General features: G+C 31.8%; 2 protein-coding genes across 11 annotated transcripts in view; one reads left to right on the top strand and one right to left on the bottom strand.

Moving 5' to 3' along the window:
- The window catches only part of LOC106669192 (rho guanine nucleotide exchange factor 18), a 66,609-nt gene that overhangs the window by 8,632 nt on the left and 30,343 nt on the right, over positions 1-27,634 (bottom strand). For 3 of the 10 annotated variants that reach the window (XM_024226392.1, XM_024226387.1, XM_024226393.1), the window contains 22 exons: positions 26,621-26,785; positions 24,815-24,897; positions 24,612-24,753; positions 22,828-22,963; positions 22,585-22,756; positions 22,336-22,508; positions 19,827-19,928; positions 17,955-18,021; positions 17,780-17,891; positions 17,642-17,712; positions 17,339-17,418; positions 9,378-9,434; positions 6,632-6,678; positions 6,471-6,562; positions 5,887-5,991; positions 5,480-5,788; positions 5,262-5,420; positions 2,847-3,001; positions 2,544-2,676; positions 2,311-2,468; positions 1,261-1,376; positions 81-104 (listed from right to left, as the gene is read on the bottom strand). In XM_024226392.1, coding sequence (XP_024082160.1) covers positions 81-104; positions 1,261-1,376; positions 2,311-2,468; positions 2,544-2,676; positions 2,847-3,001; positions 5,262-5,420; positions 5,480-5,788; positions 5,887-5,991; positions 6,471-6,562; positions 6,632-6,678; positions 9,378-9,434; positions 17,339-17,418; positions 17,642-17,712; positions 17,780-17,891; positions 17,955-18,021; positions 19,827-19,928; positions 22,336-22,508; positions 22,585-22,756; positions 22,828-22,963; positions 24,612-24,753; positions 24,815-24,897; positions 26,621-26,717 — 2,590 coding nt within the window. In that variant the 5' untranslated portion in view covers positions 26,718-26,785. The remainder of the gene's footprint in view (positions 1-80; positions 105-1,260; positions 1,377-2,310; positions 2,469-2,543; positions 2,677-2,846; positions 3,002-5,261; positions 5,421-5,479; positions 5,789-5,886; positions 5,992-6,470; positions 6,563-6,631; positions 6,679-9,377; positions 9,435-17,338; positions 17,419-17,641; positions 17,713-17,779; positions 17,892-17,954; positions 18,022-19,826; positions 19,929-22,335; positions 22,509-22,584; positions 22,757-22,827; positions 22,964-24,611; positions 24,754-24,814; positions 24,898-26,620; positions 26,786-27,634) is intronic. The other 7 variants (XM_024226388.1, XM_024226389.1, XM_024226390.1 and 4 more) reach the window with 7 other exon arrangements.
- Positions 10,130-11,562, top strand: LOC112126724. The gene is made up of 4 exons (XM_024226397.1): positions 10,130-10,701; positions 10,762-10,824; positions 10,884-10,994; positions 11,062-11,562. The coding sequence occupies exons 1-4, from the start codon at positions 10,585-10,587 to the stop codon at positions 11,335-11,337; spliced, it is 567 nt and encodes a 188-aa protein (XP_024082165.1). The 5' UTR covers positions 10,130-10,584; the 3' UTR covers positions 11,338-11,562.

Below are 27,634 nucleotides of genomic sequence, written 5' to 3'. Positions count from 1 at the left end.
TCATGCAGAAACTATCATAAATTAAAAATTAATTTACATAATCAGACATGCAGACACCAAAAAAAAACCCACACAATTACCTTTTATTTCACCAACTCCCAAGTCTTAATTGGAGAGCAAGAGAAAGAAAACTGTTGAAAATGGGATTATATTTCATCCACATGCAGTAAATTTTTTGTTATTATTATTATTATTTAATAAAAGAGATAGAGAACTTTGTAGTCTTTATAAATTTTATGTTATAACATTATAACAGTGGAGAAGTAATCCGTTAATTACATTCCTATCATAATACTATTTATTTTCCTCATTAGGCACGATATTACAAAGGCATGGGTGTTTTAAGGATTTGAGATGAAAGGTGTTGGCCTAGTAGGTTGGGATGAGGGTCTAGGATTTGAAGGACATATGGGATTTGGAATTTTATGCAGTTCGAAAGATTTTGGGCTGGAATGACCAGAGATTGGGACACGGCTGAAAACACAAGTTCTATTCCACATTGGTTGTTTTAAAGATATGTAGAAGTTTTGTAGGGAAAGGTTTGATCTGCTGTAGTCTTTTGAGTTTATATGTCGAGTGTGGGGTTCCAAGTCTTGTCAATGTAAAATCCTAAATAGCAGATATCAGTTGGTGGGAGAGGAAAAGAGATGTAAGTAGATCAGGGGAGAGGGATATGGCAAAGATGGAAAGTTTTCTCCTGGGATTTGGTTTTGTTGAATCTGATGGAACTTGGAAGAAATTTCTTAAACCATTCTTCCAAAAAAGGAGACATGGCCCAGGTGATTTCTGAAAGCCACCGGATCTGGGTTTTCCAAAATGAGGATGGAGAAAACTGTTGAAAATGGAGTTGTATTTTCATCCACATGCAGTAAAATTGGCAAAGATTAAAATTTACTAATATCTTTGAGTAGCTGAGACTATGGTAGTGATTAAAAGTTGACAGCCCTTTTAAAAATACTTTAAAAAACAAAAGCACAATTTTTATATAAATCCTGTTTCCAGGTAATCTATTATTGGCAAACAAATAATCAGAATTATATAATTTTATTAGCATATTTTTATGTTGGTGAAGTAAGCCAGTGTAAGAAATTAAAAATTTTTATAGAAACAAGTCCCAATTCTGACTGCACAAAGGAATTGTTTTTCTCATGAAGAAGTATGAAGAAAAAATAATATGGTTTTCAAGTAAAGTACTAAAGGAAAAATTTGTCAATGTTTATTTATGTACAAAAATATTAGAACTAGAAATAATACACTTACCAACTAGTTCTTTAGTTTGTTTCTGCTGCCCGTCAAATTGCCTTTGCCTTTCTTCAACATTTATAACATGACTGCAGTTGTCCTCATCATCTTCAGGGCAATTTTGTACTGCATCCCTATAAGAAATTCAGCAATATTATGTCTGTACACGTTCCTCATACACTCAAAGACAAAAAAGTCTGACACTTGTATTTATTTTATTTCCATAATAACTAGGTATAAAGATTAATAGTTGATTAAAAACATAAACACAACATTAATAACCTGTTGTTTACATTTAAAGTGTTACATGATATAAATAAAGGAAGTTACTACTATGAAATTAAAAATAAAAAAAGATAGAAATCTTGGCACAATGTATACCAGTAAAGCAGGCCAGAAGAGAAAATTACAAGAATATTAAACAAAAATAACAAATGATAACGTGAGGTCTCTGCTTGGAGGGAGAGGAGGTGATTATACAGGTTGGATTTAAAGGAGGAAAAGGAGGCAGCGTGATGAATAGAAAGGGGAAGGGAGTTCCAGAGTTTAGGGGCTCGGATCAGAAAGGATCTTTCGAAGGTATGGGTTGTATGTTGCGGAAAGATAAGGTCGACTGGGATGAGCGGGTGTTACGAGTGAGATGTGAGGAGTTGAATTGGAGGGATTGGATGATGTAAGGAGGACGACGTGGATGGACTGGAAAAGAAAGCAACCTAGGAAATACTGCGCACAGAAGGAGGGGGAATAGCCAGGAAAGTTGGGAATACAACCCAGACACCAGGGACCACCCTTGGGGTGCCAAACACGAATCTTACGCAACATACCTCCGAGAGACCACCGTATACCACACAGCTATAATCGAAGAAGAGAAGTATAAGATAAGTTACAAGGAGTTTGCAGGTGGAGAAAGGTAAGAGAAGCCAGGACCGACGAAACAGGCTGAGGGAGGCAATGCAATGGTGTGGGTAAAGTTCTATTAATAATATTTAATACCAGGCTCAGTAAACAAATGGTTAAATTGGGTGCAAAATGTTCCCATAAGCCAATCCACAGTTAAACTTTATTTACCTAATCGCCTTAATCCATATTTGCTTGTCTTTCGGTTTGTGAACTTTAAGTTCGAACATCTCAGGATCTGCAGGATTTGACGATATTAAGTAAATGCCTCGGGATTCTTGGCCAGCCTTTTCACGTACTAATAATTTTTGAAGAGAAACTACACCAGCCTGTTAATTAATCATAGGTTCATCAAAAAATTAATAACTGATAAATGCATTTTAAAGAATAATGACTCCACTGACCTTATTTTCAGGCGTAAAAAAAGAGTACTTATGGTTGTTTTCTAACAAGAAACATAGTACATCTGAAAAGACAATGACTAGTACAACCTGTACTTTACCACGTCCCTGCATCAACATTGCAACTCCTTCAAATCTGAAATGAAAATTTCTTAATATAATTGAAGCATCAATAAAAATTATTGGACATTGTTTAACTGCTGCAATTTCATCAATAAACAAATAATCAATAAATTTATATTATGATAATACAAAATTGGTACATAAATAATAGATAATTAAACAAATCTTATGTTAAATATTTACCTCAATTTTCTATTTGCAGACATAATATCTGATTTCTTGAATTTATGACCTCTATGAGTAGTAAAAGATTTGGCTTCGACTCGATTATAAATTTCTAGTTTACGGACTTCTTTCTCCTTTTCAGCAACTTGAGCATCAACCTCTACTAGGATTTCCTGGAAAAACATAAAAGAGTTGTTACAGACAAAAATATGCATTTGCATTTATACATAATGATATACATAATCGTCTCCTTTTTTTAAATAACCGAAATAATCCAAACGTAGCATTCCTCACCGTATTCCACAAAAAAATAAATAAATAAAAGTATTTATTACCAAACCATACATCCAATGAGTGGATGGAGTACAGTTAGGTGGTTCTGTGTAAATGTAAAAAACTGTAAATGTGTATGCTTTTAGCCATAAACTATCTAAATTGTCTAATAGCCCTATGAAAACACATCAAGGTTGCTTTAAAGAGGGTTCCGGCACATAAGGTATGGAAGGAATGAACAGGTTGATCAACTGTCTTTAAAAAAAATTAAAAAAAAAAAAAAAAAACAATTAGCACTGCATGTGCGTGTTCAAGCTGGAAAAATGGCTTAGGAAAGAAAAATTCCCTGGACAAAAGCAACAAGTCAGGTATGATGCAAGCTAAGAGATTTATAAATCTCTCAAAAAGGAAGGAGAAGGAGTACTTCTCTCACTCTCACACTCTTTCTCATTCTCTCCCCCCCTCTCTCTATCACCAGGCAAGATTTTAAGAAAATTATAGGTGCCACAGCTCTCTTAACAGGTTGACCGCTTACTATGCTTAGCCAGTTTGGTTGCTCACAGCGGAACTCATTTTCAGCTCAAATAGCTCTCTAATATTTAAAAATAATGCAAATGTGTGGTGATTAGGCACTCTCAACACGACACATAAGAATGGCACAATTACGCAGAAAACAAACACTCTGAGCCCTGAAGATGATCTCAATAAAGATCGAAATGTTGGCACGATAAAGAAAATGTTTTTCTGAAACCTACATCACACCAGACCGCATCTCACGATTTCTGAACAATAATGCAAATGATTTTTTTTTATTATGTTTGAAGTGATATAAATTACATAATGCAACACTTGTGTCCTCTGCAACTAAGTAAAGGAAGTAGGCAACCCACAAAAAGAGTAGACTCCCTACCACCAGAAAAGAAGTTGGTCCATGTTATACTGTTGACCTGATCCTGGTTTATTTTCCCAAAAACGCGCCGCTTGCATGGGGTTGGGGGCCAGGTGGTTGGTTTGACATCTGATACCTAATGTAACACTGTGGAGGTGTGGATGGGCAAGGGCACAGTACATCTGACAGCATAATCGTGAATCTTCAAAGCACATCCAAAACGGATTCCCCCACTGCCTGGTGGGGCCTGGGGAGGGAGCTTTGACCAGACAATTTGTTCAATTTATTTAAGTGTTTTGTTGGATAAACTTTCTATAATAATAGTAATAATGTTTATTTTGCACAAAAAAATGTATATATACAAAAAAAGTACATAAACATTTTATAGAAAGGTAAAAATCATCTGCCAGTACTTTCTACAGTAAATTAAGTAATCATACAAAATGGTTAAAATTAATTAAAATACCCAAACATGCACAGAAAAGCAGATTAAGTGGTTTTCATAGAATAAATAAAATTGAAAAACTTCCAGTTGAAAAAAATAGAAACGACTGTAGCCAGTGATACTTTTGCTCTTTCTGAGGCGCCCCTAGAAATTTCAAATGGAATTATGTAGTGGCTAAGTTGAGATAGTTTAAAAGTATAAGTGGAAGGATGCAGACGATGCGTCCATTGAACCCAGAAGAGGGGCCCATGTTGCATCGTGCCAGCTCTGTTAAAAGCAACCAGATATCAGCACATATGGATAAAAAAAATGCTGATATTTAGCCCAAAATTGATTTATTGAGGTAAAATTTACCATATAATGACACAGAACCTGAGAATTTGTTCAATTTAACTATGAAGTAGATTTATCAAGAGTTGGCTATTTTAACACTAAAAACAGTTTTCAATTAATTAATTTTTAGGTAAGGTATTGGTTGAGAGAAAGATTAATTAATTGAAAGATGTTAAATTGGTCCATGAAATCTAACAGAACTAAAAACAGTCTTCCCTCATCATAACAGTAAAATATGTGCATCTATAATAATAGTACATTCATAACAGAGTATGAACAGCAATAACAGGAAAATGAGATTTAAAAACAAAACCAATAATAATCAAGCTTATAGCTGCACAGCCATGGAACAAAACATTGCATCACAAATTTGTTATAAGAAATATTTATACAGTACATACAAATTTTCCAATTGTACTGTTTGTGAATGTTATGTTTAATATACATAAATTTTGGAAAAAATTAAATAATAACAATAAGTACTATTTTTTACCTTAATTAAAGACAGTGCTTTGACTAATCTGTCTTGTTCTTCTTTATTGTCTTTTGAAGTTTTAATCAATGGCTCAATTAACAAAGGATATTTTGTCAAACGTTGAGTAACAAATAAAATACATTCAGGAATTCCTTTTTTCTTAAGCAATGGATTTCCCTAAAATAAAATTATTGTTGTTATATTAACAGCCAATTAAATAAATAACAACAAAATACCTGACAATGTTTAACAAACTCGGCAAATCTTCCGTCTTGTTGCATAGACTCCTTATATATATCAATCGCATACCTATGGTTGGAACAAAATTCACCATAGACGGATTTCAAACGCTCGGCTGCAAGTCCACTGAATTGTTCTAATAAAATATCTCCTATATATTCAATTACGGGCGGTGATTCCTTTTGTCTGGCTCGCAGCTGCCGTAAAAATCCTAAATGGATTTCCGTTAAATCAGCTAGCCTTGGAAACATTCTTTCTACAGCTGCACCTAGTTGAAAATATTTCTGCAAACCCTCTACAAACACCTGAAAAAAATTAAATATTTGTAGGGGGCAAAAAATGTAATTTAAACTTCTCAGTTCGCTAATATTTGAAGATCACATTGTTAATTGTTTCTACTTACTTTTTGCATCACCCTCAATGTTAAGCAATGATGTTTTTCCGTCAAAATGAATTCATATAAATGTTCTTGGCGCTTAATTTCTTTCTCCTTTAACTTTTTAATGATCTGAAATAATTTAAGCTTACATAAAGGCAGTTTTGTTAATAATTTAATATTAAACATGAAATGTGGCTTTTTTAAATGAACTTGTTTATGGTATCTCTTCTATCTGTTAAAAACATTAAATTACATTGAAAAACATTCTGATATATATTTCAACAAATGAAACGACTTTTGGTCATTATTGATCTTTTTGGTCTGTCTATACTTGCTGGTTTGGCCATCTTCAGTGTGTGGCAAAATGCCAAAACGCATCTAACAGACCCAGCGAGGATAGGCAGACCTAAATTACAAATTGCATTACATTAATATAAACATTGATGTTTTTCTTTAAGAAATTTAATGTTAAATTAACAGTAACGATAAACATGTTACAAGATATGAAAAAATTATAAATCAGTTATACAATTATTTAAACTAATATTTTATTTCAGTAGCAATAGTCCAAGTGCTTATTAACAACAAAGTAAAGTAAATAAACACACTTCTTTGGTTGCTGTTGGAGTCCAAGAGTCGGGTTCTTCCTCTTGGAGTCCAAGGTAAGGGTCGGTTTCCAAGTCATTCACAGTTATCGGTGCTAAAAAATTGGAACATCAAAAATATATAGCAGACTGTTTAAGCAATAAAATTATGTAATATAACTTACGTTCATCCAGAAATTCATACTGTACCAATGGAACTTCTTCTGTATAGCTGCAAAATTTAAATAATTCAAATTAATACACTTTTGATGTAAAATAGAATTTAAAAAACTCTCTTATCTCATAATTTTCATCTTCATCTCTTGAAGAAGGAGAAAGAAAGAGTGAGAGAAGGGCAAGAGAAAATGTTAATAAATTCCTCGCTATGGCATAAATTTGCCAAATTGTCACAAATATTTACCAATTCAATACACCTTCTTACACTCAGCCAATAAAAAAATGCAATAAAGTTGGTTCATAATGGAAAGAAATATAAAAATTTTTAGTATTATAGTACATATTATATAATGTATTTTCTTTAAATCAAAACTTTATCAAAATACCAATCTAAGTTTTAAAGATTAGAATTTATTTCATTCGGATTGGATATTAATTAATCTATCTAGAGAATGAGTATGAGACACATTATGTTACCTGTGGCTTATACATCAAAATAATTATTTTAATTAATTAATTACCAATTTTGCTGTGATATTTTTATTAGGGATTAAATGCACAAAGTCATTTTCACTTTCATCTTAAGTTATACAAACATGATCAATTGAAAAACAATGATTTACCAGTGGTAAAGATTTTAGTTGTGCTATATGGGTGAAAATTAAACATCAACAAAAATGTTTAATTCAATATGATAAAATTATTCAAAAATATAAACATATTTTTATAAGGTTTACATTGTAGTCATTTTATTGTTTGAATAATAAATACTGATTACTTCTGTATCAGGTGATCTAGGCACAGAATAACAAAAACCTTAAAGTATTATAAATAATTTTTGGTGTACTGTTTCTCATTGGCACATATTAAGAATAACAAAACCACTCAAGGAACACTTTGTCTTTATCACGGCACTCTATCCTGAGCTGGTGAATCTTTTTGTCTAACCTATAACTCTGTTTATATTTTAAAAATAATTTCCAAAGTGTGACACATAATGCTTAGTTTAATTTATATAATACTAGTTTTATAACTTGGCGTTGCCCAGAGGGATAATAAAAAGTGCTGTTTCTCTTTTGTTATTGTAAAACCTGATGCTTATTATTTGCTGTGTGCCCATTTTATAGTCTATACACCCGCCCGGCACTACTAAAAACGAAGTGTACATTAAATTTTGGCCCGGAAAATACACTGTATAAAATCGCTCTTAACCAGTTTCATTTATAGTAATCCTGAAGGTTTTGAAAATGTGGACCAACTCCAAGTTGCTATACAAATACACGTGAAACAATAACTCAATAATAATATATATGTACACGTCAGCGTTGTGTGCTCGTCACGGATTATGTGGTCTTAGGCTCGCTTCCCACTGCAGACCCTGGAATCTCTAATCCCACATAACATCTTTTGTAACAATAATTTAACTTAAACCTACTTTGAAAACAAAACTTTTTTTTGGTTTATTACCTCCTACCCTGCCATAAAAAATAAATAAGGACGAGGGGTCTAACCACTTGTTTCATATTTTACTAAATTAAAATGTCATGGGCTATGCTAGGATTCGAACCCAGAACCACTAGCGTAGCAAATATAGTCGGTAGCCCTAACCACTCAGCCACCGCAGTCCGTTAAAAAACAAAACACACTAACCTAAAAATAAGTCCTATATATTTTTTAATTAATAATGAAAAATCAGGATATAAGATAAAGTATAATGACTGATGTTTAATGGTCGAATATTTTATAAACTGTTATTGGCATGTATAGGTTTTCAAAAGATTAATAACCAAGTAATTAATTATTTAGTGATTATGATTAATTTTTTGACTATAATATAAAAATTTATAATGCTGCATCAAATTGGGTAATTACATGCCACATATCTACATTAAAGTACTTAAATAATTATGATTAAGAGTAACTCTTTAGGAATAGTAAAATAAAACATGATCTAGTGAATAAGCAAGTTTAAATTGATGAATATTAAATTCATATATTTGTTTTTAGGATTTCACTAAAACAGGTAAAACAATGTATGCTAGACATTCAGTCAATTTTAAAAACAATCACAATAACTCATGTGTATGGAATATACACTTGTTCCGAATTACAAGACAGAATTTTCATAAAAGCCCTGTTACTGCCATTTTCTAAGGCTTGATGTACTTCAGTCCACTAAATTCCGCTTTACATATGTCAAGAAATACATTTGAAATGATTGGATAAATACAATTGAATGGGCCATTTCTACAGAAAAAGTGTTTATGTTTATTTTGAGTCTTTAATGCATTTTTCAGTATTTAAGTGTTGTGAGTGCAAACTAAAAAAACGGCAAGACAAAAAATTGATAGTAGCTAAAAATAGTAAATCAATTTAAATGGCATTAAATTATTGCAATTATTACAAACTACACTATCTAGAGCATATCGCAATTTGCTATTGCCAAAGTGCAACCATTTACAACATAAAGGAATTTAGCAAGGGTTAACCCCCATTTTGAGTACATTGCTGAATATGTGAGGTACATAAATATTATAAGTATCAAACATTTTTCACAATAAAAAAAGCATGAAAAAAATTCCATTCAGATTATTTCAAAAACAACAGAGTAACTCTAAAACCACTACAGATATAAAGAAAGAGCATGAAAAACATTTTACATCTTTTTATTAATGATAATTTGCGCCTAACCTCACATATGTTATGAAACACCCTTGTTTTGAACTACACTAAAATAATATACATTTACTTTACCTTACTGCATCGTGCTGTGTGGGATGATAATGATGGTCATCATCATTGTTCATTTGACTGCAAAAAAAAATATTTTGTACATGCATGAACACAAAAATTGTCACTTTTATATATGAATCATCATGCATTGCAAAACGCTTAAATAATAATAATAACAATAAGTGTGAATAAAATAGTGTCATTTACAATTAAGAATATTTTAGCTGAAAAAAGTTGTTCACCACAATAAAACATCACATTGCAGTATTTAACAGAACAACCATTTAACCAAAAATAAATAAATAAAATAAAAAATAAAATTGGTTAATTTAATTCCATAACCATTATTAGCTCCAGTTAATCTTTATGCTACAGAAATAACCAAATCACGCTATAAAGTTAACAAAAAGTATAAATTACATATTACATAATTGATAAAGTTGTTGAAAGAAGACAAATATTAAAGTATAGTTTAATGAACTCATTTATAAATTAAAATGGCACATCTTATCATTAAGATTAGTATGTTTTAAGGAGAAGAAAAGAAGTTATATTTGGAAGTTAATTAACAAGGGGTAGGCAAGAAAAGACATGCATTTAAAAAGTTTTATAGATTTTAATAAACCATTGGCCACCCTAAATAATAAACTATAAATAAGCAATAAAGTTATTTCTTAAAAATAAAAATAAAAAAATGCACAAGCCAAAAAACAAGAATAAAGTTCACTAAAAGAAAAAGTAGTTTTTAAAAAGTCAAAAATCTTTCATCAGATTTTATGTTGAACTTTATAGTCCCAACTATTTTTTTTATACAAATGTTTCATCAACTTCTTACGATACAATTTGATACCAGAAATCTGTACAGCAAACTAATATGAAAGATCAACTAATCATATTTCTCAGAGAATTTTAATGGGCATAAAACAACAGGATATTTTGTACGTTTCAATTTATAAGTTGCAAAGCTCATCAATCTTAAGCGCAACAATATTTTTAATCCTTGAAAGGTGAGAGAAAAATTGCTCTTTAAATGATTAAACCATTGCTAAAAGACAACTGAGAATTGAAGTGGTATTTAATGACAAATGTATGCAACCAATGTTTTTTTAATTTACTTATATATTTGTATAAGTTGTGTTAAGCATCTCATTATAAAAAGTATCTTAAAAAAATGTATAAATTGTAGGAAAGAATGGTGTTGGATTAGAAAGGATTTGGGGTTTTATAAATGTGTGTCAATCAACTACTAGTGGTTTTAGGACAAATGGGATCTAAAAGATTGGTACGAAGTAAGGAACTTGCACCAGGGTTCGAAGGATTTTGGGCTGGACTAACTGTATTCTTTGTAGGTTGTAGTATTGATATTTTGAACAATTTATGTTGTCTGTTAAATTTTATTCTTTAGGTCGGCACCACACTAGATGGAATGCAATGGAAGTTTGGATATTCAGTTCATAACATGACTCGGGTACGGTTGTTGATCAGGTACGGTAAATAAAACCATTTTTCATTTTGTGTATTTACAAGGCAATGGAGAAGCAGAAGAGAAAGACAGAACATTGGATACGACCATTGACTATGAAAAGGGTAGCACTTGGTCAATTCTACTGTCTGTTTGGGGAACTTCGACGCTATCCTGTAAAATTCTTCCAATACTATGGGTTGACTATAACTTGATTTAACGAGCATCTTTAAAATTCCACAGGCAGGGCCTGTTCTGAACTTCCACAATAAATTGGTCCGCGTCCATCCTAGATCAGCTTTCTTCCTGCCTGACTGCTTGCCTCTTCTGTTCTACTCTTGTCTGTCATCAGTGTGGCGCACCCCCTTTACATTGCACTGTTTTGATCAGTTTAGACGGAACCCAGTGGAACATTCTGTTGATGGACGATGGTGCACTAACGGAGCTCGACAGAGACATTATGACGGAAATTTCCATAACAGAATTTCCATTCGGTCTTTCGTTGGCCGTGTGTTTTGAATGTAAGCTTGCAGTAGAATGTATTGTAATGTGCAGTAGAAATTTCTGTCGCGGAAACTGTCGTCACATTCCATCTAGTGTGGCACCGGCCTTAGAGTCAAGTTAGAGGTTCCAAGTAAGTTTTTCGTGGAACACATTGATAGCTGGGATTTATTTGTTTAAAAAAAATATATTTTCTGAGAAATCACCAAATGCCATTCATCTTTCATAAAAGCATTTCTTAGCATGGTAAACTGTTAAACATTTCAAATAAACAAAATTTGTCAAAGAAAATATTTACTTACTTCAAAATTGACTAACTGTATGAAAAGAATTTCAAATGGTAGGTCAATAATAACAAATGTTTAAACTAAGACAATAACCACTTCAATAAGATCGTGATAAATGTATTAATTTTTCAATTGTCTTAAGCAAGCTTGATGAAAATAGAAGAAAGTAATATATGTACAATAAAATAAAGCAAGTGCAGATAATGATAAAATACATAATGCCAAAAGAAAAAGAGAGAGAGAGAAAGAGAGAGAGAGAGAAGAGAGAGAGAGAGAAGAGAGAGAGAGAGAAGAGAAGAAAAGAGAGAAGAGAAGAGAAGAGAGAAGAGAAAGAGAGAGAAGAGAAGAGAAAAGAGAGAGAGAGAAGATAAGAGAAAGTGAGAGAGAGAAGATAAGAGAAAGTGAGAGAGAAGAGAAGAGAAAGAGAGAGAAGAGAGAGAGAAAGAGAGAGAGAGAGAGAGAAAGAGAGAGAGAGAGAGAGAGAGAGAGAGAGTGAGAGAGAGAAGAGAAGAGAAAGTGAGAGAGTAGAGAAGAGAAAGAGAGAGAAGAGAAGAGAGAGAGATAAATTGATAGATAGATAGAGAGAAAGTGAGATAGACAGATAGTGAGAGTGAGAGAGGGACAGATAAATTGATAAATAGATAGAGAGAAAGTGAGATAGACAGATAGTGAGTGAGAGAGAGACAGATAAATTGATAAATAGATAGAGAGAAAGTGAGACAGATAGATAGATAGAGAGTGAGAGAGAGAGAGAGAGAGAGAAGCTTACTATACAATTTTATTCACCAGGCAAGCATGAACAATGACTGAAGGACAGCTCTGTAAATATGCAAACAAATGCAGTCTGGCTATGTTGAGAAAATTATAAGAATAGAAAATTGTCAGGAGTTAAATTGAGATATTTAAAAGGGAGGAAGTGTGCTTAGGACTTACTGAACTCCCAATTTTGTAGCTACCCTTCTCCAAGGTGAGTAACACAAGGTTGTCCTCCTAGTGAGTGCGTGATGTCAGAGCAACATATTAACAAGGGACATATGAAGCCAAGCACTGCATTCACATAAAAGCAGCCCTAAATCTATTGTTGGCACTAAAGTGCACAGCCCTCGTAAATTTTGCACAAAACAACATTCTTAACTTCGTTTAAGCTGCGTTAAATAATAAAAAGCTAATTTTTAAAAATTTGACATTTATTGTACTATATCTGATTTACTTGCAGAAATATGATATAATGCTTTAATGTGAAACTGCATAGCTTCAAAAAAGATATAACAATTAACAAATACAAAATTCTTCATAGTAAATAAGACGACCCAAATTGTAATTTAAAAAAAAAAAAAAATCCCAGCATGGCTGTTTTAAAAAATCTAACCTACCACATTACAATGAAAGTGTAGCAAATTAATAAGAAACAAAGCAAGTAAATGAAGTATTTGTAATTATTTTTACTTAGAAATTTAATAACTGAATTCATCTTGCTTAGTAGTGCAAAAATAAATGACAAACGTTAAAATATCTAACATCAACACACACACACACTCACACGCACGCACGCGCACACAGATTATTTACAGATTTAAAAATTAATGCAATTAAATCAAAACAAATTGTGTTCATTCAGTGAGATACTTAGAAATAAACAATACAAAAAATACACACAAATAAGAAAAATCTTTTTAAAAAATGTTTCATTTGTTTTTGTCTATAATAAAATTTAAAAAGGACAAAAGGTAAAATAATAAAATGTATATATGAATTTAAAAAAAGTTTCCATGTCTCTTTTTGTTTGAGCATGTCCCAAATTTTTGTTTTTAAATTGTTGTTTGTCGTTATAAACAACGCAAAGAACAGTAAATCTATCAAGTTCAAATACCCTGGGGTTGATTATTTTATTACCTATTGTTTTTGTCCATCTAGCTAACAAGGGAATGACCAGGTTGATGGGTCACGGATTTAAACCAAATTTTTTTAGGCTTACAGAAAGTTTGTTAAAATATGAAAAATAGCAGCACTTTTTTATTTATCTTACTTCCTCTTCTTTCAAATGGTCTGTCTGATGTTAAAAACCTTTTAGCCATTTTTGGCATAATTTATAGCTATTTCCATCAGATATTCTAAGAATGATGTCTCAAAAATTAGAAAAATTTCAGGGTTCAAAAAAACAATAAATTTAAATTTAAACAAAAATTTATATTTAGGGGTTTTAGTGTTTTTTTTTTTAGGAAAACGAAATTTTGTATTAGTTTCACAAAACAAAATAATAATAACAATGTGTAACCTAGCTTAGTTGAAAAATATTTGCATTATAGACATTTTTTGGTTATTGATAACTTTGAAAGTGATTACCATATGTTTATTCCAATCTACATAAAAAATGCTGTAAAATGATGTATTCACATAGTTGAATTTGAGCAAGTAGAAAAGGAAAAAAAAATTTTTTTAAAAACAGAAAATACTGGCAAAAGTAGGGCCTATTTACAAGAAATGGTAGTCTATATAAAATATAGACAAAGTTATTATCATACTACCAAAAAAAAAAAAATTATCCGTTCTTTCTGAGTTTTGTTTATTCAATTATTATATACTCTGAAGTACGTCACATTTTTAATTTTAACATGGTATGTTTTTGGGATGAATGCACTAATTATTTTTGCATGACCATTTTCACGTCATCGATTTCCCATTATCAGGGAGTGCACATGGGTTGGGTTAAGTTAGATTGAGAATGGTTAGGGCTATGATCAACGTACATAAGGTACATTAGGGTAGTGTTAGGTTTAGATTAGGCTAAGTATGCTGAGAATGGTAAGGTTAATTTTTTTTGTCTGTGTGTGTGTATCCATTGTGTAAGGGTTTCTTGAAGAAAACCAAGTTTTTCCAGCGACCGGTTTCAACTATATTCAAAAGTCATCTTCTGGCCTAGATTAACATTAAAAAACTTTTACATTAATTTTGAAATTTAAACAGTTTTCAAAAATTAATGTAAAAAAAATTTTTATGTATGTTTAGGCCAAAAGATGACTTATGAATAATGTCGAAACCGGTCGCCAGAAAAACAATGGTTATCTTACAAAAACCCTTACACAGTGGAGAGACAACACAAACAAAAAACAGAATAATTCCTTGACGCCATACCATTTTAAATCAGAAAAAATGGTAAGGTTAGGTACAGTTTGGATTAGGTAGAGTTAGGGTATAATTTGGATGAGGTTAGGTTAAGGTTGGGGAAATTTTAGATTAGGCTAGGTTTAAGGTTAGCAGCGATTTAGATTAAGATGGGCTGGGTTGGGCGACAATTTAGATTAGACTAGGTTAGGTTAGGAACAATTTAGAATGGATTAGGGTAGGATACAATTAAGTTAGGTTAGATGATAATTTATATTAAGTTCGGTTAGAATTAGGGGATAATGTAGGTTAAGTTAAGGTAGGGTCAGGGTACAATTTAGATTAGGTTAGGAATGATTTGGATTAGGGCAGATTAGAGTCTAAGGACAAGTTCGGTTAGGTAAGGGTGAAGGAAATGATTCAGAATGTTAAATTAGGTGTGGTTAGTGTTAGGGATGGGTTTGGTTACATATCCATGATTCAATGTTTTTCCATTATATATATATATATATATATATACATATAAATACTATTTTTTGTGCAAACGAATGTTGTAAATAAACAAAAGATTGGGGTAGGAATTAGCCTAATTCTATTCTATTCTTGTTTGAAGAAAAAAAAAGTAAAAAATTATGTATTCAATTCCAATATATAATAAAGTACGGTATGAAAACATGACTTTTGGTAAAGTAATTTTAAATCAAAATAGTAAGGCATAAAATAAATAAATACTAAATTAAAATATCTAAAATGAATCATTGTAAAATTGTATCAATTTCATGTTTATAATGAAAGTTTGAAAGATTTTATGATTATATTTTATTATGATATTATTATGAGGTATTAGATAAAATTGCCACAATATAAAATCTATGTAAAATTAGAAAATATTTGGTAGTATGATTGTTAATCTCAAATCCTACCTGTAATGTTTTGTCTTATGATAACTACATTAAGTTCAAACTGTCCCAATCATTTAAAAGTTATAATTCAATCAAATTTAAACCAAATAATGATTAATTATAGTCTTGTTAATTCGGTTTCATTGCAATATATACACGATGTTTACAACATAGTGATATGCAGTCTAATATGTTAAATGTTCAAACTGAAAAGTGATGTGTACCAAATGACTCAAATTACAAATATAATTCTCTATTAATTATACACGATTTTTTCTAAATGAAAAACTTGTGTCACAGGAGGAATTCGAACCCACGACCTCCAGCTAAATATGCCCAAGCTACAAAATTCTCCCTTCAACTTCCCATTTTAATCCAATTGTAAGCAAATCGCGCCTTCATATAGAAGCATATTTGTTAATAATTGTACTACAGAAGCGGGACTATGAATGATCCATCCATAGGTGCATGAGTGATCGAAGTCACAGTAGTAGCTCAAATGGTTGAAGCAGAGGCAGAAGGTCGTAGGTTTGAATCCTGCCTGTGACACAAATTTTTCATTTCGAAAAAATCATGTATAATTAATTGAGTATATGTATAATTAAGATTAACAAGGTAAAAATAATAAGCCATATAATTATTAAAGCATGCATATCATGTCAATAATAAAACATGCTTTGCATTAAAAAAAAAAAGTAATAAATAAATTTAGCTTTCACTAAAATTAACTTTAAAAAAATGATCAAATATTTTGAATACTTATATTTAAAAAAATATTGTTTGAAAAAATCCTTTTTTAAGTGCTGTATGACATGTACATGTACTGAATAAATCAAATAAACTTATAGATGTGCAGGTATAAAATAGTTTGTGTTTTATGGAGAACAGTGTATTTCAGACTCTATGAAATCATCTTGAGTTGTACACTTATGATTTTGTTGAATCTAAGGTCTCTAAAAACTTAGAATATTTAAACATGTTTAAGTTGATCACGGTTAATTATAGTTTTAATAATTGAAGTCAAAGTATTTAGTTTTTTCTCTACTGAGTCCTTATGTGGTCCAGTATAGTACGCACAATTATTATTTTTTAAAGGGAATCCGTAAAAGCAGTACTTAACAATTTGTATTTGTTTCTTGGATGTCAAACAAAATTAAACATCTTTACACTAAATTGGCATACCAAAAATTAATTTATGTGTGAGAGAACTGTTGGTTAAGTTTGATTCAGCAAGACACACTGGATGCAAAATCAATATATGTGTATGTACATAAAAAAACAATTACCAAAAAAGAAATTACTAATTAAAAGTATCAATGTAAATATGATTTTCTCTTATAATAGACGATTTGGAACATATATTAATTTTTTTCAACTCTCATTGTTCCATTCATAACAAAATTAACAAATAAAAAATGAAAAAAGAGAACAAATTTCCAGTTTATCCAAAATAGAAGCTTGTTACTCTTTCTTGGAGGGGCAAATGAAAAGATACACATCTACAATAGCTTGTTTACACCACCACCAGATTGTTTAAAGATGTTATACGAGGCTACGATTAAGACAAAGCAGAAGAGGGTTAATTCATGTTAAAACAATTTTAAGATCTTGTTCCAAAAAGCGAGGACACAAACGCAATTTTGACGTTGCAAATAAATCTGTATGAGATATAGATTTGAGCACAAATATTTGAGGTGGGTAAAGTTTTTTAAATTCAACTGTACTGACCTGCTAGGGGATCCAGACTGATTGCTACTCGATCGTTTTCCGGTTGATTTTCCCAAAGAAGCTGTTGTTTTAGCCATGAGCTGAAATTCCACACTATATTTTAGAACAACTTTCTAATTATAAAACAATAAGCCGCACAGCCTGTGTACAAAATCTATACATTTAAATATGTAAATGTTTTCATTTTTAAATAGAAAACTCGAACTTAACCCTTAAATGTAAATAATAATTAAATAGAGACAAAATGGTTAGTGATGAAAATATGTCTATATATGTTATAAGACAAGGTTACTCCTTACTTACCTTACTCCCTTTTCCTTTACAATCAGCAAGACTATCTTTACATGAATTTTGATGTACAGTAATGGTACAACCTAAAATTTACAATATAAGTAAAACGGAATGGAATTAAAGCATGTTCTTATAATTCTAAAATCTTACTTTCACAATATACAGATGGCTTATTGGTCAGGATTTTTGAACAGAAATCACACATTTGAGAGTTCCCATATGATACTGATACCCACTGGTGTGTAGTCTTTTTTACTTTGTCCTTTAATAAAATAAATAATACGGAATGAGGAATTTGCCTTATAATAATTATTATAAAATGTACCTTCTTTTTGCGAAAAAAAAGACTTCCTCGTTTCCTTCTTTTTTCAGAATGGTCATCATAAGCAGCACTGCAAAAGAAAACAAAAAATCCTTCAAAATATTAGAAATAAACTTAGGTTTATTTATAATCACAGTAAAAGATTCAATGAATTTTCTGCAACTGTTTTATTTAAGCAAGTAATAAAACCCCTAATACTTTAAATTTTCTTCTATTTTCATAACCAAAAAGTATAAGAAACATGGAACAACAGATTTTAATATTTCAGAACTCCACAAACCAAAAATATACTTAAAACAATAGGCACAAAAGAGATAACATGTAATTAAAATCTCAATTGATACAACGGTATAACTATTTTAGCTGAACTTACATTCATCAGTTTTTTAGGCTGTTATAATGATGAAAATGAGAGTGAACCCTCCACTATTCCATGTGTTCCAAATGTCCAAAGTGAACTTAAACGATTAATGAATTTTCAATGGTTATGCATAGTCCTCGCATCAGTGGGTGGTGTTGACCGAGAGGCTCTTGCATGTCAAGGCCAAAGCCTCTGCAGGTGCCCCTTATGTAAAGAAAGGTCGCTCGATGTGTCCCTCATAATGGAAGTTTTTCATGCCTTGGCTCCTTATAGAGTGTGTAGGCATGCCACCTTCATTTAAGAATGGGTTTAGGGCCCCCTGTACTGCTTTTTGGAGGATGTGGGATTTTTGTACTGTATACAGATATGTTTTATGTCTTTTGTTTGAGTGCATGTATTTATTAATGTGATTAAGTTGATGGTGAAATATAGACAACTATCGCCCCTTCAGCAGGGTGTACATTTAAGGTCAATGCCAGAATATTTATAACAGTACCCCATCTACCCGAATTTAGACAAGTTATTAATATTGAGTGTAGGTAGATAGAGGAATATTGAGTACTCCTCTGACTAGTCAGAATGAGTGCAATGAAAAGTGTGAGTGTATTTATTTATGTGACTGTAATATAGATAGTAGTTTTAGCCTTGATAGTAGTAGTGGTAGTGGTTGATTATATTTTGCATGCATTGGGAGCTGAAATGACCTAGCTATTGAGAGCCCCAATTGGCGCCTAACTCCCTTGGTTAGGAAGCAATTATCTCCTGGGCATCAGGCAAACCTGGTAAGGTAGGTGAATTCCCCTGAGGCATAGACCCTAGGGTAAGCACATCAAGTAGTGACAATCCTTCAGGGTGAAAGTCTATAGTCCTCAGAAGTATTTTACAAAATACTAAGTGGAAAAAATTTCAGTTTATTTCTTCTAGAAGCTAAATAGTATAAATCCATTTCTTTTTTCTCACTGTTTCAAGAATTGCTTACAGGTAAAACAAGTTTGCTTTATCCTTGAATAATACATAAGAGTTTCATTTAAAGTCATAAAATTTTAAAATGACTATTGTCCAAGAGTTCTAGTTTAAATAGACTTGCATTTAATTGTTAGGCATGTTTCTTATTACTATATTTCAAGAGTACATACATATACGTTTATTTATCACAATGTTGCAAGAATGAAAATCATAAAATAAAATAAAACTAAATTTACCCTTGTACATATCCTACATTCAATACCTTTCCTTGAAGAAAATATCTAATTGTGACTGTTACAAACAAAACTAAACATACAGATTAAGAGCTAAAAAAATTCTGAAATACAAGAACATTTGTATGTAAAAAAATTAATGAATTATACATGCAGCATACAATAATTCAGCAAATATTTACAGAATTTCTGCATTAATTGAATACATCTTACATAAAAGAAAAGAAATGGTGATATTTAGTTGGGTTATTCCTTATAATAATAATAAATAAATAAATAAAATAACTAGAAAAACAAGCTGTGCACATTACTCACTGTGTAAAATAATCTGAGACTGCTAAATCCTTTTCTGAGTCGAGAATAGCCGCCAAGTCTTCTTCATCACTCTCGGTACCAAACCCTCGCAGTTGACACCCACTGTATGCATACAATATGAGCTAACACACAAAGCCATGCCCTACAAAGTGCTTCATGCGCAACAAAACTACTGAAAGTCTTTGTTGAATTGTTTTAATTGATAGGTGATTTGTACGGAATAACCCAGAAAATTATAATTTATAACAGTGCATCATAAAAGTTAAGTGCTAAAAATGAAAAATTGTTTTTTACAAAAAAAAAGTTGGCGCGCTTACAATCTATGTTTTCACTATACTATTATCAATCTTGTTTATTAACTGAACATTTATAAAAAGCAAGGTTAGGTTGTTGCACATGATTAAACTGGAAAAGCACTTCACACATAAAATATGTATTAGGGCACTCAAAACATTACTCAACATTGTATTGGGTTGTCCGGAAAATAATGCAGGATTTTGGTATTAAACAAAAAAAAAGAAACTAGTTACTTTAAAGCAATGTTCTTTAATCANAGTAATCCTGTAAACGTAAACAGAATATTTTATATAGATTTTTTTAAATGAAAACTTAAAATCCTGCATTATTTTCCGGACAACCCGATATATGCTTTATCTAGAAGCAAGTACAAATGACACTATAATATTTATTCTAGTTTACTTGATAAAACATTTATGTGAATAATTGCATATGATTAAAATTAAACATATTTTAAAAACTTTGGATGCAATTCTAATTCTAATAACCATATTCTGACTTCGGTATTAGACTAAACTGGTTAATTAATAGGTTCAGTATTTTTTATTATTAATGAAGCTACTAAAATAGTCTTACTTGTGACAGAAAAACCATTTGCCTACCTTAATTAAATAATAATAGTTGATACCTAAAGTATAGACACTATAGCAAGCAACATAAAACAGTTTTCAAAAAGACTATAATAATGGATATATTATAGGTAATTATGGTATTATATGGGTACATCCATATAATAAAATATTTTTAATTTAGAGTCTAGTGATCAAATTTCAAACTAAAATACTACACCTTTCAATTACACCTAGCAACCAATAAAATACATAATATGTATCATTTGCCAATTACAACTACAGATAAATTAACTATTTTACCAATTCAACCTCAATTATTGAGGAAATTAAATTGGGGTTGTCATTTCAACTCTAACAAGGAAATTCTATGGACTTGGGATCACAGATGTCAATGAAACTTTTTTGGCAATACTAGGTTGAAAACTACTAGACATGAATCCAACGTTCGTTCTTGCCAATGAGCTGTAGGATCTGAGAAAAAATTTGTGAATTTTTGTGAAAATATCATTAAAAAAAACTGGCAAGTAATTGTAAACATCTTCACATATTGTAAGAATTATTTCCGTTGTCTGCAGGCTAACAGACACACTGAAGATAGCATCTGACAGACCAATCCGGAAAACAGGAAGACCGAAATGATCAGTCATGACCTCANTATATATCATCTACTTGTTAGAGATAGTCGTATTTTCTGGTAGCTTGTAATGAAAGATATATAATCAAAACTCAAGAATATTTCAACATGCACTAAGAAAAATATAGAGCAGTTAAAATTTCAAAATGCCAGGCATGCAAAAATTTGCTAGTAATATGAAAATAGAACTTCTAATATTAAAGCCAATTTAATAAAATTAAGAAGTTCTTTTAAGCTCAAATAAATAAAACTATAGCGTTCTCAAAAACTAAAAAAAATGAAAAATACTATACGACTGCAATTACTTTTGACACTCTAAAAGTACTACCTTAACATATATAGAGAGAGGAAGTAAGAGATATTTATAGAGACAAATGAATCCAGTCTAAGAATAATTATTTTCTAAACGCAGGAATTCATTTGTCTTCATTATTTTATGCAACTTAATTATTTCAAGTATTTCTCTTTCTAATTTTTCCATAATTATAATGATGTTTCTATAAGTATTATCATATAGTATATAACTGGTTCGGTTGACAACTGTTTTGAAAGGTAATATTTACAAAGGCTAATTTGTTATTCATCAGCATACTCATTTTTTGGAAACACTCATTATTTTGTCAAGTGACAATGATTTGTGCAGGAGCCTTGGTATAGAATAATCCCATTAACGCAATGAACATGAATATAATTAGACAAACAAAACACTTAGCTTTTTATCGGAATTATTTACAACAAAGCGCAATGTATTTTGTTTTTTGTTTGCTTCCATTTTAAAAATAAATTCTAAATACTACCCAATGCTTTATTAATTAAAATAATATTATTTTGAGTGAAAGAATACTAATTGCCATGATTTATTTTTTAAATCAATGCAGCAGTGAACTACATAAAGTAGGGAGAAAAGAAAGTCAAGTAAGACATTGCATATTGTTGCAAAGCTGACAGTGAAAGAATCTGAATAAGACAGGCAAGAAAATAAGAGTGGTAATATAAGATGGCTCACACTGGTAATGTTGATGTTGAAGATTCTACAATCATGGTAGGTTCTGTACTTGCAAGCTCTCGGACAGCTATTATGGATGGTGTTGAAACTGATTTCTGGAGTGGAGAATTCAACCGAGCATTCAATAATCTTGTTTCAGCTTCTCGTTTTGACACTACCTTTTTAAAATCTCCCTGAAAAGTTTTTACATTTCAGACTGTTACCAAAATAAAATCAACAAACCATCGATTAAAACAACTGTTTTTCCACCTGTAATTCAGCTTCATTCAGAGAATGGGTAGATGAATTAGCATTAGTGCGAGCTTGTCTAACACGTGATTTTGCTTCATCTGTTCCGAGAAGATTTGCTGTGCTTTCACAAAATGGATCATCCATATCCGATTCCATACTGCTCAGGCTTATACTGCATAAATCATTCCCACTTTAAAGAATATATTGCGATATTTAAACAAATAAATGACACCGTAATATAATCCTACAAATATTTCTTACCTTCTTTGTCGAGAATTTTTACAGGGTTCCTTGCCATGCGACAGATCTTCAATTGCCGCCCAACTTTTTCTTCGAGAAATTTCAGTTTCATTCTCACCTGCTGCTTTACGTCTGTACTCCCACTCACCTGAACCACCTTAAAAAATATGTAACTTACTCTATCTATCACTACCATTACAATATTACTTTTAAAAGGGGATACAATAAAAATAACTATTAAACCAGCTCTGTTGATGAATGCACAAAATTTAATAAATAATAACACCTTGTTGTAGTCATCCAATCCGGGGAGGATTCATTAAGCCTTATGCACTGACTGTTGTGGACTCTAAAAGACAGATACTCAGTGGATCCTCTCGTAAAAATGGTAGGAGTTATGTGCAAACTCAGAACGTCAGGTTGGAGGGCAATAAACGTGAGGATGAGGCGGCGAAAGCCATGAAGGGCCCACCCTCCAAGACCTATCGTGATCTGACCTGCTCACACTAAACGAGCAATAAAGAATATGCTAAAGAAAATTTAGCAGTGTCAGTGGACAGGGACTCATCAAAAGAGCTCTTGCGTGTCTTTAAACAGCAGAATAAAACCAGCATAACCCAAAGAAGTATCAGCCATGCACAGTTGAACACAGGTATACCTTTGGACCAAAGTGGCAGAAAAGATTGCTCAATGTGTCCCACTTAATTGTAGGGTGTCATGCCTTGGTCCATATAGAGAATATGTAGCAATGCCACCCAACATTGTGTTTGGGTATGGCAGAAAATCTTTGGGTTCCTCAAATTTTGGATGGGACAGGTGTGTTCCAGGTCACCAACAGGTCTCCTTTTTTTAAAAAAGATAGTTCATATAGCATATAGTAAGTACTTACTGTGAGTAGGAACTACCTTTTTTAAAAAGGATTGAACACCGCACTCACTCCATCTTCATCATTTCTATTTTTTTTTTTTTTTTTTTTTTTTTTAAACTACAGTTTGGTGACAGGTGTGTGTAGTACAAGTGCAATGGTAGAATATCTAGTCCCCATCAACCATCAAACTAGTAAGTGCTGTTATCAATAGACCCTGGAGGTTAGACCCCAAACCACCTAAACAGCAGAGTGGGTGATTCTCATGGCCAAACCATAGGTTCGATTATATATGTATGTGTAGAGTTGACTTTATATAAACCAATCAACCATAATTTATTCCATATCTTGGTTCCTTTACTTTTTATTTATAAATTTTTTAATAAGGTTCATATCAATCCCCAATGTTCCAGTATTTTTCAATTGAACAAGCCCGTTTAGTTTGTAAGTACAAATGAGCTGCTTAGATTTGAACCATCGTATTTAATTGTGTCACTGTTGCAGCCCCTGATGACACCCCCCCCACTTATTATCTTTATAATACATATAACATCTACCATATGATTTTCAATCTGTTTTTTATCCGTCACTATCAGGAAATATAGATTCTTCTACATAATAATAAAAGTGTGTTGTGTTCCCTTATGTATCTATTTAGCTATTTGTATAATATAAATGTTATGAATAATTAATTCTGAATTGATTATTTGTACATTCAATTATTCCTGTCAACATGATAGGGTCATCTACAAGGGGCTGGGTTACCTAAATTTGTATTGCTTAATAAATAAACATGAAGGGTTTGTGTGTGTGTGTGTGTGTGTGTGTGTGTGTGTGTGTGTGTGTGTGTGTGTGTGTGTGTATATATATATATATATATGACTTAATGAAACATTAAATTAACACAAGACAATGTCAACAAAAAAACGGAATGACTTACGTTTGTGATAAATGGAACGGGAAAGTGCAGGTGTGGCTAACGTGAGCGTCTGAGATGGTGTGGAGTTGACACTCGACAAAAGATCCGGGTCAGATCCAGCATCGTTCAACGACGGGCATGAAGCACTGAGGCGACTCGCTTCCTGTAAAAAGTTAATTTATTTGATCATTTTGTAACATAAATATAACTAACATGCAACTCACTTGATTAGTTGTTGGTTGAACTGAGAGATCTCGCATTTGTTGAACACTTTCATGGATGTATTGCAATTGTTGCAAGTTGTCCTCTATTTAACAAAATTTGAAATAAAAATGTAGATATGAATCAATCAGAATTGTTATTAAATTTTTTTACATATTTACATTGGGTGGGGGGGCACATAATCAACATTATTTTCCCAGTTCACTCCACTAATTTAACTTCACTGCCTACTCCTCAAATGGAGGTCACAGAGCCACTTCCTCTTGAGTTGCCTTATGGATTGTAATGTATGTCCAAATCGGTTGTAGTAGCTTATTGTAGACTGTAATTTTGTTTTTTGTCGATAGCTTAGATTGCTGTTCTATAAGTTTATAGAGTAGACCATAACATCTTGTCTTGTCATTTCAGTTGTGTATTCTGTTTCTATGTTAGGCATAAGTCTAAGTGGAGCCCAAGGTAACGATGCAGTCGGATTTGGGGATAGGAACATTGTTGTAGTGTATTGTGAGGAGATTTGCTTTGTAGTGTAAATGTGACATGGTCACAACATTTGCTGCCATTTAATGTTCTATCATTTATACCAATCTGCTATGCATGTGATATTTCTCTGTAGATTTTCCAAAGCAACTGCAGGATCGAGGTCAGAGGATAGTTCAGCTATGTCATCAGCAATGGAAGGAGAGTGTATGTGTAGTGGGAGCATCTGCAGTATAAAGGATATAGAGGATTGGTTCAGCACACTGCCCTTCGCTATTCCTGCATCCAGAGAGCAGTATTTCTGATATTTGTCGGACATGAAAGAACTGCTCAAAGAAGTAGAGGGAGTATTTGGAAGGTCACGCTTTAATTTGTACAGGAGACCCGCTGCCACTCGCGGTCAAACACTTGTACTACATCAAGAATGGCTCCCATATAATCCTTGCATTCAAGCAATGAGGATTTGTGCTATACAAAACACTAGCTGTATGATGGAATGGTGGGAGCGAAACCCAAACTGATGTTCTGGGAGATGGTTAGAGGAGATTAATTTTTGCACAGTCCTTTCAAATACTATGAACATAATGGGATGGTTGGATTTGGGTGGATTGGATTTGACCAATATGCTAGACCATAAGGCCAAAAAAAACAAAAAAAAACAATGGGAAATAAACCAACTAGATATGTTTTTGAACTGGTTTACCAAGTTTTAGGAAAGGTATGATATTCCAAAATGGGTAGTGCAGAATTGTAGAGGTATGTGAGGAATACAAGAGCTTTTTGTGGGAGTGAGAGAGCTGAGATAATTTTTTTATTTATAAAGGAAGTATATGACACATCTTTATTAGTTACAGAATCAAGAAAAAGTTTTACAATCACGTCTTTTTTAACATAAGATGTGTGAGACTAGTTTGGATCACATTTTTAAGTGGTCATCATATAAGCTGCTGGTTACATCAAAATGTTAATAAACGAATTTAATTTATTTCAAAGCAGTAAAGTCGTCATTACACGGCAGAAGTGGATTCCGACCTCCGAGATCGCAGAATTTAAATTTAAAAATTTAAATTTTTCAAAAATTATAAACAGAACTATATAAAATGTGCTAATCATTCTGTAACGCCTACTGGTCTGTCTTTCGTATGCGTAATGGCGCTATTAAACTAGTAAAACGTTCAACTAAATTTTTTTTTTAATGTAAACAATATAAAGCATAGAGAAAAATTATGGTCTGCTAGAAGCAGCTATTTAAACATAAATTTGTTATAAAGTAAAAAAGATCTATCACTAGAATAAATTAAAGCTAAAACAACTTAAAATATCCTGCTTACCTAAAATAGGATAGTGCTTTCCTGCTGGAGAGTGAGGTGTGACGCTGATGGTCGGGACAAGAGGAGAGGGGCCAATGAGTTCTTGTTTGTCACTCATTTCTTCACTACCTAGGTAATCTGTTATCAAATCTTCTTCACTGCATTCACTTTCCTCACACCAGTCATCTTTACAAAACAAAAACATATACATTTATAATCGAAAAAGGGAGGGCATAATATATAAGAGTTTGAACTCTCTTTTTTTTCGGTCCACGTGCCGTCAGACAATGTAGAAAAGACATAGAAATATCAGAGTGAGTAATAAACCCGGTATCGAGTACGAGATTGTGACTCTCAAGAGAAAAAAAACCTTCACTTTATACCAGTTCTGAACACAATAAGCAAAATTCAATGTACATATAAGATCAGACAGCAATTCTCAGTACCTATATCAAGAAGTAAACAATTTTTTTTATTTTACTGAAAAAAAATAATATGGAAAACATTTTCCACGTAAGAACCTGGATAGACAAAAAGATTAAGGTTGTCAAAAAAGTGACATTGGGAAAAACTTCATACATAAAAAATAATACTATAATATATCTTGTAGTTTCTTTTTTATGTAGAAAATATACAACACGTAGTTTTGAAAAATGTATATATTTCGAAGCAGCCCTGCCTCCTTCTTTAGCTATAAGGTAATAGCTCCAAGTATTACATAATATATTTATCAAGCTATAAGGATTTCAATTTCAAATTAATCAACTTGTACTAACTCATTAGATGAACAATTTTAAAGGAATCGTCATGCTTAGAAAATAAACGGGTTATATCAATTTCAAGTTAAGAGGTGTTAGGCTAATTTTTGAAACCACTACCGACTCGGCTAGTAAACGTAAGCAAAATTCAATATACAGAAGATTTTTCAGAATATCAAGAAGCAAACTTTTTTCAAAAACATTACTTAAAAAGAATGATTCTCTATTTGAAAAGCATTTCCACAAAAAAAGTCTGGTTAGATAAGATTAGGATTTA

This window comes from Cimex lectularius, unplaced genomic scaffold (assembly GCF_000648675.2).
Source record: "Cimex lectularius strain Harlan isolate CLEC.00 unplaced genomic scaffold, Clec_2.1 scaffold28, whole genome shotgun sequence".
NCBI lineage: Eukaryota > Metazoa > Arthropoda > Insecta > Hemiptera > Cimicidae > Cimex > Cimex lectularius.
This window is presented reverse-complemented; position numbering and strand designations above follow the sequence as displayed.

Excerpts from the sequence above, each read along its gene's own strand:
- LOC112126724 (XM_024226397.1), top strand. The coding sequence starts at position 10,585 with ATGTGTGTCAATCAACTACTAGTGGTTTTAGGACAAATGGGATCTAAA. Across the intron at positions 10,702-10,761 it reads CTGGACTAACTGTATTCTTT|GTCGGCACCACACTAGATGG; the intron begins GTAGGTTGTAGT and ends TTTATTCTTTAG. Across the intron at positions 10,995-11,061 it reads GGGAACTTCGACGCTATCCT|GCAGGGCCTGTTCTGAACTT; the intron begins GTAAAATTCTTC and ends AAAATTCCACAG.